This window comes from Dipodomys spectabilis, unplaced genomic scaffold, assembly GCF_019054845.1.
Source record: "Dipodomys spectabilis isolate Male_0828 unplaced genomic scaffold, ASM1905484v1 ptg000018l, whole genome shotgun sequence".
Taxonomy (NCBI): domain Eukaryota; kingdom Metazoa; phylum Chordata; class Mammalia; order Rodentia; family Heteromyidae; genus Dipodomys; species Dipodomys spectabilis.
Genome location: NW_024870695.1, coordinates 13,499,030 through 13,513,787, shown reverse-complemented (window position 1 = coordinate 13,513,787; position 14,758 = coordinate 13,499,030). Strand labels below are relative to the sequence as shown.

Below are 14,758 nucleotides of genomic sequence, written 5' to 3'. Positions count from 1 at the left end.
GGTCAAAAAGAAGCCCTGAGGAAGGAAGCAAAGCCCCCCCCCTCCCCGAATCCCAGTTCCTCCTTCCTCAGGACCCAGGGTCCCGGGAGGCCGCCCTCCTCCAGCCCTAAACCTCCGATCCTCGGAACTCTGGGACCGTTAAGGTAGGGCTGGATGTCTAACTTAAAGCCCAACTTGACCGACTCCCAGAGATCAAATGGGCTCGGTTTGCAGCGGTGGCTTCTGACTGCCCTCCAGTGGACACGTGGTGAGCCGCAACGCTCGGCGTTTTGAGGTGAATCGCCCCTTTCCCCCGCGCGCGCCCCGAGTCTCCCCACGTTCCCCCGCTACCCCTTACCTTCCTGCCAGATCCTCTCTCCCCGGCCTGCGCAGGCGCGGTGCCCACCTCCAGCGCTCGCCCCCGCCTTGCACCTCGTTGGAGGTGAGAGCGCCCAGGATGGACTTTCAGATCCCTACAGAATCTCCGAGCCTGGCGTGTCAGAGGTCCATCTTATAAGATGTAAGTGGGGCTCAGAGTTACTGTTTGCAACTTGGAAATCGTTGAGAGCAAATGACTTGCACGTGTTTGAAATGTGTAGCACTCGAGCATCGTCAGAGTCACCTGGGGCGCTTATTAAAACCTATTTCCAGGTTTCTAGGAAATGTGTTTCATACCCGTGTATCGAATTCCAAGGCCGGGGAATCTGCATTTCTAACACGAACGCAGGTGGTGCATATTTTTACAAACACCACTCTAGAAATTCCCAGTTTCAAGAGAAGAAAATAGAAAGGGAAGGGGGCACCCGGATTTGAACCGGGGACCTCTTGATCTGCAGTCAAATGCTCTACCACTGAGCTATACCCCCTCTGCCGGTGGCCGGGCGCTGGTAGTTTCTTAGTGCTACGGCTGCGCAGGCGCAGTGCGTCCCTACCAAAAGTAGGGAAATAGTGTCTCGGAGATTTTCAAGAAACCGGCTAGATCCATCGAGATCGCTCGCTTGGAAACCGGACGCGTTTCCCAACGCTCTGAGCTAAAGATTCCTATTGACGATGGAAGGAAAATGGAATCAGAGAGTGTGCGGGTCTCCGAAACCCTTTCCGGGGCGCTTCCCCGGCTGGCCGGAGTCCCCTGCTCCTCGGCGTCCCGTTCTCCCTTGCACAAGCTCGGGCAGCCTCTCCCGCCTCCCCTTTCCTTTCTTAGGCCGTTCCAGGATCCTGGAAACTTAGGCTTCCCTTTGAGGGGGAGCAGGGGGTGACCCGCACTCGGGGTGCACAGGCGACACCTGTCATTCCACGAGGGGGTTGTTCGGCGCGTCCTCCCGGCCGTGCCCCGTTGGAGGTACACAGACCGACCGATGGCAAGCGCGGGGATGGAAGTCCCACACACCCGTACCCACGCGTAGAAGAGTGAAGGGCCCCAGGCTTACTCCGTTCCGATTTGCCTGACGACATCTAAGCGTGGCCAGGGATACTCACACAAAACATTAAAAGATATAACCACAGAGGGGGCACCCGGATTTGAACCGGGGACCTCTTGATCTGCAGTCAAATGCTCTACCACTGAGCTATACCCCCGCGGTGGTAACACAGCTCCATTTGAATACACTTTGGTAGCATGAGGGTGTAACGTTATCTAATCTTCCCTGCGCTTTTGATCTGAAGATTCCTTGAGTATAAACTTCATGTTATCAGGAATGCCCTTCAGCTTAAAGCACCTAAGCCAGCCCCCTGGCCACATGATCCTTTGCGGCAGCCTCCCCTTCCCCCCCCCCCCCCCCCCCCATATTCTGAGAGCTTTAAAGACCAAGTCAGTTTGAGGAACAGTCAGGTAGAAAAGATGAACAATTTTCAACGATATTTATTACTACATCCGCATCTTTAAAAAAAAAAATCCTAATGCAATGTAAAGGGAAAAAAATCATGATGCAAAGACAAACAAAATAAATAGTCCCCATAGGAAGCTGGAACCCTTGGGAGGAGTGGGGTTCTCAGGGAAGGACGCTGGAAGGGAAGGGAAGGGATAGCACCTGGCGGCTTAAAGCTCAAGCCCTTTGATCAGAGTAAGCACCTCAGAGGCAAGGGTGAAAGGGTGTAAAAGGTCCCTCCCTGTTTGGGTGCTGGGCTGCACTTCCCCATTCCCCAACACACCCCGCAGCTCCCCTGGGGTCTCCAGAACACTGAGGTTGTAGAATGGATGACAACTTTGCCAGAGCAACTTAGGGTCTGTGGACTCGCTCCTCTGTGGCAGTTGGCGGTGACAACTGTCCATAGCTGCTCGGCAACCACCAGTGAATCAGAGAAAAGCACAAAAGTCACTTGGGTTTCTCATCCACACTGAACTGTGCAGAATGCCCATAGTTTCCAGTGGGCCTGGGGCTGGGCCATCATTTAGCAGAGGCCTGAGACTGCATCCACTGGAGCCCGGCAGGCAGCCTGTGGGAGGGAAAAAGGGGCAGGGGATTAGCACTTCTGTAAGGTGATGGCCTTGAAGGCTAAGGCCTTGGCTGGAGCAGACTAAGGGAGCAGCCAAGGTGACATGCAGTCATTTAATATCCAAAGGCAACTGACCTGAGTTCTTATATCAAGTACTATCTGGGTCAGGGGCAGAAATTTCTTTTTTGGGGGTGGGTGGGGGGTCGTGGGGCTTGAACTCTGGGCCTGGGCGCTGGCCCTCAGCTCTTCAGCTCAAGGCTAAGGCTCTACCACTTGAGCCACAGTGCCACTTCCAGTTTTCTGGTGGTTAATTGGAGATAAGAGTCTCACAGACTTTCCTGCCTGGGCTGGCTTTGAACTGTGATCTTCACGTCTCAGCCTCCTAAGTAGCTAGGATTACAGGCGTGAGCCACCTGTGCCGGTCAGGGGCAGAGATTTCCGACATAAAGCAATCACATTCTCTGATGTTTACTGGCTAGCAGAGGCATAGGTGTCAAGCTAGTGCTCCAAGTAGTAAATCCACAAACCATGCTTCAGTGATTGTGAAGGAGATGTACTAGGGCCTCTGGGAGTCAGGGAAGGGTCCTCTGAGGAAGCAAACTGGAGTCCCACCTTGCTGGGTCCCTTAGCAATACCTCTGGGCAAGCCTGGGTCTCTGTCCCAGCTGTTGTCACTAGTGACAGTGCAGGATGACTTCAAATGCCAGGGAAGAAGCTTCACAAGGAACTTCTCCCATGAAAGAGTAAACAAGCTCAAAGCAAGATGGAATGCGTCATCTCCAGGCCCTGGCATGTGGGGAGTACTTAGGAAATACTGGTTGGACCAAACTGACTATAGGTTGGGGGAAGGGAGGGCCTTCTTAACAGAGAGGGGAAAATATACTATCAGAAATCTGTGGTTCCTTAGCCAGGGGCCAAGGGCTCACACCTGTAATCCTAGCTATTCAGGAGGCTGAGTCTGAGGATCATGGTTCAAAGCCAGCCTAAGCAGCAAAGTCCTTCAGACTCTTATCTCCAATAAACCACCAGAAAACCAGAGGTGGCACTGTGGCTCAAGTGGTAGAACACTAGCCTTGAGCAAGAGTTCAGGGACAGTGCCCAGGCCCAGAATTCAAGCCCCACAACTGAGAAAGAAGGAAGGAAGGAAGGAAGGAAGGAAGGAAGGAAGGAAGGAAGGAAGGAAGGAAGGAAGAAGGAAAGAAAGAAATCCATCAGGCACTGGTGGCTCACAGCAAGAAAGAAAGAAATCTGTAGTTCCATCAGATACTGGTGGCTCACACCTGTAATCCTAGCTACTCAAGAGGCTGAGATCTGAGGATCATGGTTCAAAGACAGCGTGGGCAGGAAAATCCATGAGATCTTTATTCAACTAACCACCAGAAAACCAAAAGTGGCACTTTGGCTCAAGGTGGTAGAGCACTAGCCTTGAGCAAAAGAGCTCAAGGACAGCACCCAGGCCTTGAGTTCAAACCTCAGGACAGGCACAAAAAGGAAATCTGTGGTTCCTTGGACTAACTGGCCTAACGCATCTTCTTCAAAAAAGGACTCTGGGGGTGATACTGGCAGCCAAGTTTCAGGAGGCTGAGGCAGCAGGCTTTCCAATTTGGAGCCAGAAAGAAAGAAAACACTGGGTTCCTAGCTTGCTACTATTCTATTCAAGAGGTCCAAGAAAAGGGAACTGTCCAAAACCAAAGGAATGTACTTTTGGGGTAGCCCAACTCATTCATACCCTGAAAGTATTTGCTGGGTTTTATACTACTCTGCTCCTTTGACTTTCTACACAGAGTAAGTGACCTCATTTCTTGAACAACTACTGTGTGCCAGGTATTATTCTGGGAATTGGAAAAATAGTTTCCTTCTCAGCAGCTTCCTTCTGCCATCTTATTAAAAATACAAAATCCCCAGCTCAGTAGTAAAGCCTGAGGTCCTCCGGCCTCCATCTCTCAAGTGCTGGGATTACAGGTGTGCTAGGATTGCGTATCACAAGGGGCAGGGCTATGTGTCTGCTTGTTCACTGCTGTTTCTCCAGTACTCAGAAAGATTTGACGAAACAGTGCCACCATTTCCTCTCTGCAGAAGCTGTAGGGATGGCAGATCAAAAAATCCAATGTCGGAAGAGTCAATGACTTCGACTGGAAGGTTTGTCCCTTGAGCCTTTCCATGATCATCTCCTTTGCTTTGTTGAGGTGTTGGCTCAAGGGCAACCTCCTGGGAAATGTTATTGCTGCCCACCAGGATCCAATCAGACCAGTCCCTGCCCACCCCCCATCATTCTTACCCAGTTTCACTTCCTTCTCAACACTTCCTAGTTACTAAAATGATGGTTCCTCTGGGGAATGCTACCTCTCACTATTAACAGCCCCCAGGCAGCAGAGACTCTGCCCTGCCCACAGAGCACCCACCGCACTCAGGCTGTGGACAAGTGCTCATCTGACTGAGGCCAGAGCCAATAGGGAACCAAATTCTGAGAGGAGGAATGACAGAGGACAAGATCTTGTGGTCCATCATCCCACGCATGGTCCAGGTTCTGCAGGAGGGGGTTGCCACTGACCCTTCCCCCGTCAGAGCACAGCAGCCTTGGATGTGCCATGGGTGATCTTTGATGGCACTGAGAGAGAGGAACTGAGAGATCTCTGCCGCAGTCATGGAGTCCTTCACATCCTGCTTGTTGGCAAAGATCAGGACTGAAGCATCTCGAAGTGCCTGTAGACAGAAAAGCCCTAGTCAAGTCCAGGCACTGGTGGCTCATGCCTGTAATCCTAGCTACTCAGGAGGCTGAGATCTGAGGAGCACAGTTCAAAGTCAGTCCAGGAAGAAAACTCCATGAGACTTTTATATTGAATGAACCACCACAAAACTGGAACTATGGCTCAAGTGGTAGAACACCAGCACAAAAGCTAAGAGAAAGTCCTCTATCCCTGACTTCAAGCCCTCATAACAGCAGAAAGAGAGCAAGAGAGAGAGAGAGAGAGAGACAGAGAGAGAGAGACAGACAGACAGAGACAGAGATACAGAAACAGAGACAGAGACAGAGACAGAGAAGAAGCACCTTGCCCAGATCCCCACAGTAAGAAGTGCGACCAGGCACTGGTGGCTCACACCTATAACCCTAGCTACTCAGGAGGCTGAGATCTGAGGATCATGGTTCAAAGCCAGCCTGAGCAGGAAAGTCTGTAAGACTCTTATCTTCAATTAACCACTTGAAAACTGGAAGCGAGCAGAGTGGCTCAAAGTGGTAGAGCGCTAGCTTTGAGCAAAGAGCTCAGGGACAGTGCCCAGGCCCTGAGTTCAGCCCCAAAACAAAACAACTCTGGCTTCTGTGATCACTGTGTTGAGGGCACTGCAATCTTTCATCTGGGACAGATGAGAGAGATGCTCTCAGCCTAGGGCATTGGGAACAAAGCTCAGAGAGACTATGTGATTGGACTAAGGACACACAGCTAGACCCACTGAGCCTTCTCCTTACCTCATGGGCCAGCATCTTATACAGCTCCTCACGAGTAGTCAGCAGCCGATCTCGATCTGAGCTGTCAATCACGAGGATGATAAACTGGCCAGCAGAGGAAAGCCATGAATGGTGGGGCTTTCTTTTTGGAGAACAGATTTCTATCCACAGTGCTGCCCACTGGCCTCTGCCAGCCCCACAGGAAAGGAACTGTACAGCCTGGTTCTCTTTTATCTGCCTTTCTGTCCAGACAGAATACCCGTACCTGATGTACACGGTGGGTGGTGCTAAGCCCTGGAGATTCCTGGATCCATTTAGGCCTCATGATCACCATAGGGAATCGTTATTATTATGACTCCCATTTTATAGACAAGAACAAGGCCCAGTGAGATGAACTACCTTGCCCTGAGCCACATAGCTTGTGAGTAACAGTGCTGGAATTCAAACTGCTTTGTCTCACTTCAAGAATTAAACCGTGGAGTTTGACTTCTGCCACGGAGACAAAGGGCCTCTGCCATGCAGAATATCAAATAGAAAACTTCTAGAAGCAGGCTGGCCTAGAACTCATAATCCTTCAGCTTCAGCCTCCCAACTAGCTGGGATACAGATACGCACCATCATGCCCCACCTAGGATTCAAAAAAATGTTGATAGATACTGCACTATGTTACGTACTGGCACACATGCATTAGCAATTGTTCTGTTGTTATTTAATTTCCATCATGACTTGGAGAAGTTCTTAAGCTCTGACTTCATAGGCAGCAGAACGGATATTCAGAGAGGGTAAGTGGGCAAGCTAACATCACACAGCTGCTTGGAGATCCCCCACAGGCCTGGTGTCCTCCTCACCTCTGTGTTGGCATAATAGACATTCCAGCTGGAGCGCAGAGCCTCCTGCCCCCCAATGTCCCACATGAGGAAGTGGGTCTTCTGAACAACAATCTCTTCCATGTTGCTACCAATGGTGGGACACGTGTGAACCGCCTCATTAGTCAGGCTAGAGAGGCAGGAGAAGAGTCAGCCCAGCCTACTTCCAGCTCTGACCACCACCGCCCCCCCATCTCTTATTCCCAAAATGCATAGCCTAGTCTAAGTCAGAATAACTCAAACAAGCTTAACCAAGCACCTGCTGGGGAAGCTGGGACAAGGGTTGACCTAGGGAAAATGAAGGCAGAAGTGAGATCAAGTAGTGAGCAGGCTTGGATGCCACAGAAGGGAAAGTCTTTAGGGCAATCTCAAATTTTCATATGTAGTTGAATCATGGGAAAGCCTTGTAAAAATGCAGGTTTTTGATTCAATGTGCTGAGCTGCAGTGAGGTAAGTTCTTACTCTGCAGCCCACACTGGCCTAGAACTATAGATCCTCTGGTCTCTGCTCCCCAAGTGCTGGGATGGCACATTTGGGCCATCACTCACAGTACCCAGGGTTTTTTGCATTTCTTACAAGCTCTTAGATACTGTCCTTGCTTCTGGTCTGTGGACCACACTTGGAGTTGCATGGGCTTGGGAAAAAGATGTAAGTAAGTGCCATAAGACAAATGCCCCACTCCCAGTGACATGGAATAGACGCACATGTATGTGAAGATTGCTTGTGAGCTGGGCCCTGGGGCCTCATGTCTGTAACTGTAGCTACTCAGGAGACTGAGATATGAGGCCACTGCTTCAGCCACACAGACTCTCTGAGCCACCCAGGTAGCAAAGTCCATGAGACTCTTACTTCAAATTAACCAGCAAAAAGCCAGGAGTCGAGCTGTGGCTCAAGTGGTAGAGCACCAGCCTTGAGTAGAAAAGCTAAAGGACAGTGTTCAAGCCCTGAGTTGGAGTCCCAGAAGCACATACATACAAAATGAATGCTTTTCAAAGCTTATAATGTTGGTTAGGATGAGGAGAAAATCTGGGAGTGACAGGGACATTTACTCTGCACTGCTTGAATTTTTTCTGCTCTAATCTTATATTTTGGCCATCCTGGATTTTGAACTCAGGACCTCACGCTTGCCAGGCAGGAGCTCTACCACTTGACACCCTCCCCCCAGCAACTTTTAGATTTTTCAAAAATATTTACACAGGGGCTGGGAAGGTGGCTCAGTGGTAGAGCGCTTGCCTTGCATGCCAGAGGCCCTGGGTTCGATTCCTCAGCACCACATAAGCAAAAAGAAAAAAGCTGGAAGTGGCGCTGTGGCTCAAGTGGTAGAGCGCTAGCCTTGAGCTGAAGAGCTGAGGGACAGCGCCCAGGCCCAGAGTTCAAGGCCCCACAACCGGACCCCAAAAAAAAAAAAAAAAAAATTTACACAGGGGTCAGGAAGGTGGCTCAGTGGTAGAGCACTTGCCTCGCATGCATGAGGCCCTGGGTTCGATTCCTCAGCACCACATAAGCAAAAAGAAAAAACCGGAAGTGGTGCTAAGGCTCAAGTGGTAGAGCGCTAGCCTTGAGCTGAAGAGCTGAGGGACAGCGCCCAGGCCCAGAGTTCAGGCCCCATGACCGACAAAATAAATAAATAACATTTACACATACTGCTTTTTTCAGGAAAGTCTTTGTTCTAGCTCCACAAAGTACAAGCTCCTTAAGGGGAGAGAGGCCATCGTGAGCGCGAGCCCAGCAGCGCAGCCCTGAGCACGTGTGCAGCTCTGCTGGACTGGGGTCTGCAGGGTGAGTCCTCCCCCGGGAGCTGGGGTGGAGGCTGGAGACCCAAGTTAACCTGTGCAAGGTGCGGGAAAGGAGGCCGGTTTCTAGACCTGCCCAGATTGTAACAGGGTGTGCGCGTGGCCCAGGGTGGAGGGCGGAGGCCGTGGCATCTGGAGCTGCCCACAGCTGCAGGGTTCCAATGCCAGGCCACGACGCCAGGAACCTCATCCTCATTCCCATCACCCTTCCCTCCCGGTGGGTACAGAACCAAGGGGAGGGCTTTGGCGATTGGCCCAAGTGCCTGTCAGTCTACTGGGAGGCCCCGCCCCCCCTCCCCGCCTCCTCTCCGCCCCCTCCCTCCCCACCCCAGACACTTACAACTGATAGAGAATGGTGGTCTTTCCTGCATTGTCCAGCCCGAGGATGATGACTTTGTGTTCTGGAGGCATCCGAGGGAAAGGCAGGGTCATATTCAAACCCGGTGATTAACTAAGGGCTCATCCCTCCTCCCTAGTGTTCCAGGGGGGTCTCTGCCCACCTCACCACTTTCTACTTCCCACCTATGCTGCCCTGGGTCAGCGGATAAGACAGTCCCCCTACCACCCACATTTCTAGAAAAGGGACTGGGGCGGGGGGCAGAGGGGGTGAGTCTGGGAGGCTCTGGGCTTGCCAAGGGGTCGTGGGAAAGAGACAAACCCTAAGTCACAATTGCGGAAATCCGGCAGTGATCCACCAGCCCAGCGCCGTTTAGTTGGGGAAGAACGAGGCTTTTCTAGCCCGGCACCCTGGCACATGGAAGCGCGGGGACCCGAGGACAGGGCTGGCACAAGGATCGAGGAGACCCCCACCCTACCCCACCCCAAGCAAGAGAAGAACTCCACATAGGACTCTAGGAGTTCAAGGATCCCCAGCACCCCTGCCTCAACGACCCTAAACCGGGGAGCCCCAGGAGACAACGAAATCAAAGAGATCACGAGGTGCTCTGTGCACCCCTTACCCTGGTTCCCGAAGATGCCCATCAGCTTGGCGATCAGTTGTCCCATGGCACCTCCCAAACCAAGTAGCAGTAGGAGTCAATCGTCTCTCTCTCTCAACCCAGTCTCACTTAAGTTTTGGGAGCCCCGCCCCCAGGGCAGAGCCAATCGGGTTTTGCCTATGAGATTGGGGAAACCCTCGTGCCACCGGCTCCACCTGGGAATCCCCTGGGAGAGGGAGGGCTGGCATGAAAGGTTATCGTGACCATATTCTGTTTGACCTGGACCCTGGAGACGCAAGGAAAAGGGAGTCTCAGACTCTATAGCCTTCCCTCGCCCTGAGAAAACTCTGACAAGTTCTCTGGGCGTTCTGCTGCTTCACTGCAAATCACTGCTGCCAGCTCTCCCTCCCCTAAGAGCCATTGCTAGGGCAAGACCCTAGATTAAAGTAAAGACCCAGGTGACCCCAGGCACCTACCAACTGTGAGACACACAGGGATCTCTGATCCCCTCTGATGTGGGAGAATATTCCAGTCTTAAGAAGTATTCTAGTTATTCCAGTCTTGGGGCCTTATGTTATCTCCTGGGAAAGGGCAAGGTCCCTTCTCCACCTTCAGGTCCCTCTCAGGAAGTTTCCAGGAGAAACCGAGGTCTCTTCTACACACCACTGACAAACGATCTGGTCAGGCAGTTGATCTTAAGAATGGTGTCTGAATTCAGACAGGGCTAGAATAGAAATCTCTAGCAGAGACCCTGCAGTAAAGACCCAGGTACTAAAACCCTGTGGAGGAGCTCACACCTATAACTGCAGCACTGAGAAGGCAGAGACGGGGATGTAGAGTTCCAAGCCTGCCCAGGCTACATAGCAAGACCCTTAAAAACAAACAAACAACAAAAAAAAAACCCCACAAACTCATGTAAAACATGTGCACATTCATGTGGAACCTACCTGATGCCAAACCATTCATAGACAACCTGCTGCTGGGTTGGGGTTTTGTATGTGGCAGAACAGCTCCCTTGCTGTGATCTATTGAAAGTCAGCCCTCTACACAAAGGTTTGTTATAAGCAGATTAAAAAAAAAAAAACTAAATAGACAGCTGGGAGCCAGTGGCTCACACATAGTCCTAGCTACTCAGGAGGCTGAGATCTGAGGATCACGGTTCAAAGCCAGCCCGAGCAGGAAAGTCTATGAGACTCTTATCTCCAATAAACCACCAGAAAACTGAAAGTGGCACTCTGGCTCGAGTGCTAGAGCGCTAGCCTTGAGCTGAAGAGCTGAGGGACATCGCCCAGGCCCAGAGTTCAAACACAAAGACTGACAAAAAAAAACAAAAACAACTAAATAGGCAAACATATAAAGAAATAAATAAGAAAACCCCCAACAGAAGAGAAACATATGAGGTGATTTTTCTTTTTCTTTTTCTTTTTTTTTTTTGGTCGTGAGGCCTGGGCGCAGTCCCCAGCTCTTCCACTCAAGGCCAGCACTCTACCATTTGCACCACAGCGATGCTTCCAGTTTTCTGATGGTTTATTGGAGATAAGAGTCTCACAGACTTTCCTGCTCTGGCTGGCTTTGAACTGTGATCCTCAGATCTCAGCCCCTTGAGTAGCTAGGATTACAGGCATGAGCCCCTGGCGCCCAGCTGCTGCTGCTGCTGCCTCTGCTGCTGCTGCTGCCTCTGCTGCTGCTTCTTCTTCTTCTTCTTCTTCTTCTTCTTCTTCTTCTTCTTCTTCTTCTTCTTCTTCTTCTTCTTCTTCTTCTTCTTCTTCTTCTTCTGTCTCACAGTATATTCTTTTTTCATTTTGTTGGTTAGGGGCTTGAACTCAGGGCCTGAGAGCTGTCCCTGAACTTTTTCTGTTAAAAGCTAGCACTCAACTACTTTGAGCCACAGTGCCACTTCCATTTTTCTGGTGGTTAATTGGAAATAACAATCTTAGACTTTCCTGCCCAGATGGTTATCTTCAGATCTCAGCCTCCTAAGTAGCTAGGATTACGGGCAGGAGCCACCAGCGCCCGGCCAAACCTATAGCCTTTTTTTTTTTTTTTTGCCAATCATGGTGCCTGAACTCTGGGCCTGGGCGCTGTCCCTCAGCTCTTCAGCTCAAGGCTAGTGTTCTACCACTTGAGCCACAGCACCACTTCCGGCTTTGTTCTTTTTGCTTATGTGGTGCTGAGGAATCGAACCCAGGGCCTCATGCATGCAAGGCAAGCGCTCTACCACTGAGCCACCTTCCCAGCCCCACCTATAGCTTTTTTGTAGTCCAGATTGACTTTGACCTCATGATCCCTCTACCTCAGCCTCTAGAGTGCTGGGATGATAGGTGTGAACCACTATGCTTGGAGAGAAACATTCTTCTGTTGGTCTTTTGGTTTTAGTTTTGGTTTGGAGAGGACTCAAGTGATCCTCCTACCTCAGTTGCCTGATCAGCTGGACCACAGGTGCCAGAAGTAGGCAGGCCAGTAGTAAGGCCAGAAGTACAGGAAACATGAGCCAAAAGAGAAACAGTAGGCCTGGTGAGAAGAGGGAGAGAAAAAAAAACGAAGGTTGTTGTTTGTGAATTTCCTTCTTTGCATAAACTGGGAAAACCCCAAAAAACACAAGAGAAGTGGGAAAAACACAGCAGTTTCAGGCTGAGAAAAGTAGAGTCTCAGACACCATGCTGATTCTGTCACCCTAAGAAAACACTGAAGTTGTCTGGGTGTTCTGCTCCCCTGCCTTCAAATCAAGGAGAAAGAGACTGTGGTCATCACATTCCACCTCACTGCCACTGTCCTCCCACAGCCCACGAGGGTTTCCCTCCACTGACAAGTAATTTTTTAACTGGTCCTCACCTTGTCCAGAGCATCTTCTTCATGCCCTATTAGTATTCCAAAAGCAAAGGTCAGGGACTCTTACTCCCTAACTCAGAAGCTTTCAATAACCATCCACTGCCCTCTGGCTCCAGAGCAGCCTCCTATTCTCATATTCAAGAGCCTCCATGAATAGCTTCCACCTGCATTTGTACATTTATCTCCTGGGTTTTGCATTCACTGGTTCTTGCCCACATGGGCCTAGCTCTTCCAAATGTGCCTTTGTTTCTGCATTTCCTCCAGGTGCTCTGAAAGGGACTCCAGCTACCCTGTGTAAAAGCCACCTGCTCACACAAGCTTGGCTTGGTTTCTCTAGCAACGTGGAGCCACTTTTTACAAAGAGCCTATAGATTTCCTGGCCTGCTTCCTTCAATCACACATGACTACTGCTAGGAATTGTATCTTTGAAATATTTGTATGTTTGAATTTTTATATGTTTTGGCATTGTGTGTATGTTGTGTACCAGTACCGGGACTTGAACTCAAGGTCTAATTCTCTGGCTTAGCTTTTTGCTCAAGGCTGGTGCTCTACCACTTGAAGCATAGACTCCACTCCTGGCTTTTTGTTGGTTAATAAGAAACCATTGGATTTGTCTTCCCAGGCTGCCTTTGAACTGGGATCTTCAGATCTCAGCCTCCTACATAGTTAGGATTATAGACACAAGCCACCAGTGCCCTGATAGAATTTGTATCTTATTCACCAGTGCATGTTCCCTTCCTGCCTGGCCCAGAGCCTGGTTAGTTAGAACTCTGTTGCTATTGGGTTGACTTAGAATGAGTAAGCTGCAGTCTGAAAATATGTACTTGGAATGTTAAAAGAAAAAAGAAAAAAAGAACGTGAACACAAACGTGAGAGAATTGAGGAAGAAGGAAAAGCTTGTGGAAAGAAAGCAGAGGGAAACTGCTCACTCAGCACAGATATTCATGCTCCTTGGCTTGACTTCCAGATCCCATGTAGGTGGATTCCATTTCGGCCCTGGAAAAGAACAAGTGGGACTGGAGCTAAAAGTCAGTATGGGGCACAGAAGAGTGCTGGGGGCAACAGCAGTATTGTAAGCATTCCTACCATATTTTGTGATTTTTTGGGGGGTGGTGGGAGAATGTTGAGAAAGACATGTCTTCATGCACTGAGTATCCTCCACCAAATGCAAAATTGAAAGTGACCCTCTGGCCTGCCTGGCCAGCATGAGTACCATAAAGGAAGAAAGGAAGTGCTGCACTGAAGAGCTTCCTCCAGGTAGATGCAGTGATACACAACTGTAATGCCAACCTTTGAGAGACTGAGGCAGAACGATTAAACCATACCTGTAATCCTAGCTACCCAGGAGGATGAGATCTGAGGGTATCGGTTCAAAGCTAGCCCAGGCAGGAAAGTTATCTGTAATTAACCACCAAAAAGCAAGAAATGGAGCTGTGGTTCAAGTGGTAAAGAGCTAGCTTTGAGCACAAAAAGTTCAGGGACAGTGATCAGGCTCTGAGTTCAAATCCCATGACTAGTGGCATACACACAAAGAAAGTTTAGGGTCAGCCTGAGCTATAGTGAGACCTTATCACTAGGGGTTAAAAAGCCTAACTCTGCAGGGAGGCCCAGAACCTAGCTCTTGGTGGTGGTGGGATATTCATTTATTTATTCATTTGACAATTTATGTATTCATTTACTCAGCAAATATGATTCAGGAAACAGACCAAGTAGACAAAACACCTGGGCCAGAATTTAAAGTCTAGAAACACACACACACACACACACACACACACACACACACACACACACACACACACACACACACACACACACACCCTCTTCTGAGAGACAGGTGGAAAGGTTTGGAAGGTGAGTCATTTCTCTAAGGAAGCCATCACCGCCACTAACACAAGACTTCTTGTAGGGTACTGGGAAAGAGCACCCCTTGGACCTTGGGCCATGGAGGCCTTAGCTCAACTCACTTCATTTTAGGACAGTGAAAACCTTAGGTCACCCCTAGGGTCTGTGGCCTGCCCCACTCCTGTTCACGCTGGGGCACGGTCCACCACAAACACAGAACTAGCTCGTCAGGGAGCTACCAGCTAGGAAGAGTCCTCTATGCCTCTGTCCCTTAGTCCCAGTGGTGACTGTGGGAGCTGGGCCAGCTGATGTCATGGCTGTTGAGATGCTCACATGTTGACAGCCACCAGCTTGCTGACTGAGCAACCAGAGTGGGTTGAGGGCTGTGGTTACCAAGAAACCAAAATCTCTCCCCATTTCTTGTATCTCTACATCAACGAGGAGAAGCCTTTCTTGCAAGTTCTGGGCAAATGTAATTTCAGGTAGAGTTAAATGAGGAGCAAATAAACATATTCAGACACCTGCTTCTTCCTCCCCAACCCCTTACCCTCCTCTGACCTAGTACACAAGAGGTGCCGAATAAATGTTTGTTCAATGAATAAACATTGACTCAAATGGAAAAGTAGTGCGAAGA

The 14,758-nt window shown here is 50.0% G+C and overlaps 1 protein-coding gene and 2 non-coding genes across 5 annotated transcripts; all 3 read right to left on the bottom strand.

Annotated features, from left to right (window-relative positions):
* Positions 1 to 773: 773 nt before the first annotated feature.
* Trnac-gca lies at positions 774 to 845 on the bottom strand. Its single transcript has one exon. It is a non-coding gene; the product is annotated as a tRNA-Cys (tRNA).
* A 637-nt stretch (positions 846 to 1,482) lies between these two features.
* Positions 1,483 to 1,554, bottom strand: Trnac-gca. Its single transcript has one exon. It is a non-coding gene; the product is annotated as a tRNA-Cys (tRNA).
* A 265-nt stretch (positions 1,555 to 1,819) lies between these two features.
* On the bottom strand, positions 1,820 to 9,570 carry Arl5c (ADP ribosylation factor like GTPase 5C). 3 transcript variants are annotated; one of them, XM_042674188.1, is made up of 6 exons: positions 9,475 to 9,570; positions 8,856 to 8,916; positions 6,705 to 6,852; positions 5,878 to 5,961; positions 4,814 to 5,114; positions 1,820 to 2,412 (listed from the first exon to the last, which is right to left on the bottom strand). In XM_042674188.1, the coding sequence occupies exons 1-6, from the start codon at positions 9,518 to 9,520 to the stop codon at positions 2,273 to 2,275; spliced, it is 780 nt and encodes a 259-aa protein (XP_042530122.1). In that variant the 5' UTR covers positions 9,521 to 9,570; the 3' UTR covers positions 1,820 to 2,272. The 3 variants fall into 3 exon arrangements, with proteins under 3 accessions (XP_042530122.1, XP_042530123.1, XP_042530124.1); XM_042674190.1 differs by having other exon boundaries at positions 2,266 to 2,412; positions 4,963 to 5,114; XM_042674189.1 differs by lacking the exon at positions 5,878 to 5,961.
* Positions 9,571 to 14,758: the final 5,188 nt, after the last annotated feature.